The sequence below is a fragment of the Drosophila rhopaloa genome, unplaced genomic scaffold (assembly GCF_018152115.1).
Source record: "Drosophila rhopaloa isolate 14029-0021.01 unplaced genomic scaffold, ASM1815211v1 contig_155, whole genome shotgun sequence".
Lineage (NCBI taxonomy): Eukaryota > Metazoa > Arthropoda > Insecta > Diptera > Drosophilidae > Drosophila > Drosophila rhopaloa.
The window spans coordinates 12,414,293-12,415,497 of NW_025335034.1; the positions used below are offsets into that span (position 1 = coordinate 12,414,293).

Genomic DNA, 1,205 nt, shown 5'->3' on the forward strand with positions numbered 1-1,205 from the left:
TCAACCACGTCGTTTTCGCTTGATATTGTCGTATGTGATCCATTTTTCGTCGCCAGTCACCATCGGCTTCAAAACTGGGTCGAGTTCATTCCGTTTCAGCGGCATATCGCAGGCGTTGATTATGTCCACCAGTTTTTTTAGCGTCAAATCATGCGGCACCCAAGCATCCAGTTTTTTTTTGTATCCAGCCTTCTTCAGATGGTTTAAAATTGTTTGGTGACTAACTCCTATCTTCTCGGCGATGTCACGAGATGTCACATGCCGGTCTAGCTCGATGTTTTCCATGATTTGACCGGTATTCGTCGTCACAGGTCTTCCGCAAGCTGGCTTAACCATGATGTCGTTTTCACCGGCTCAGAATCGTCGAAACCATTCCTCCGCGATTCGAAGTGATAGAGTACCATCCCCTAAAACACCATTAGTCTCACGGAATGTTTCTCTAGCGGATTTACCTTTAACAAAGGAAAACTTTAAAACAGCGCGAATTTCGGCGCTAGCGAACTCCATGTTTACACATGTATAACTTTTCAACGCAATAACCAAACTTTTTATGAATAGCGTCGTTTTGTAGATTATGTCAAGACCTTTCAATCGATATATAGCATTGCCCGATACCGATATGTAGCGCTTTGCACAAAGTTGCCAAATTCAAAAACCAAAAAAAGCGGAAAAGAGATATTTGATAATCTGATACGTCATGGCCGTTGACGTTGTTTCATGACTGCAGATGCAGGAACATTTGTTCGGCCTTCCAGGGCCGATGTCCGGATGTCCTTAAAAGTTGTGTACACATGTAGTGAGTACTAAAGAGTTACGACAATTTCTGTCAAATAACGAAATACTGATACCTAATCTTATATTCACAGTTCCTTACAAGGTTTTAAAGAATCGCTTCGGAACGGTCCCCGAGGCCGACGACCCTCAACAGGTTGCGCTGGACTTAGACCAAGGCGATTTTTACCGCGATGATCACTTTTATAAGAAATCGGAGGCAATATCACCATCACCAAACCTATACCCACGAATGTTAAAAATTAAATGGTTATGAAACGTTTGCTTTGTGTCTTTTTATTTATGCATCCATTAATATGCCACAGCGAAGCGTGACAGTCGAGTTTATGCACTTGTTTCGAACGGTCGTGACTAGCTCTTATCTTGAACCGGAATGATCTCCAACTTCTTTTGTTTGTGCTCTTATTTTTAGA

The 1,205-nt window shown here is 42.2% G+C and overlaps 1 protein-coding gene across 1 annotated transcript; it reads right to left on the reverse strand.

Annotated features, from left to right (window-relative positions):
• Window positions 1-336, reverse strand: LOC123037284 (histone-lysine N-methyltransferase SETMAR-like). Its single transcript, XM_044457348.1, has one exon. It carries the CDS (start codon window positions 334-336, stop codon window positions 1-3), a length of 336 nt encoding a protein of 111 aa, XP_044313283.1.
• Window positions 337-1,205: the final 869 nt, after the last annotated feature.

Bases quoted from the DNA above. Each gene is read 5' to 3' on its own strand.
- LOC123037284 (XM_044457348.1), bottom strand. From the start codon at position 336: ATGGTTAAGCCAGCTTGCGGAAGACCTGTGACGACGAATACCGGTCAA.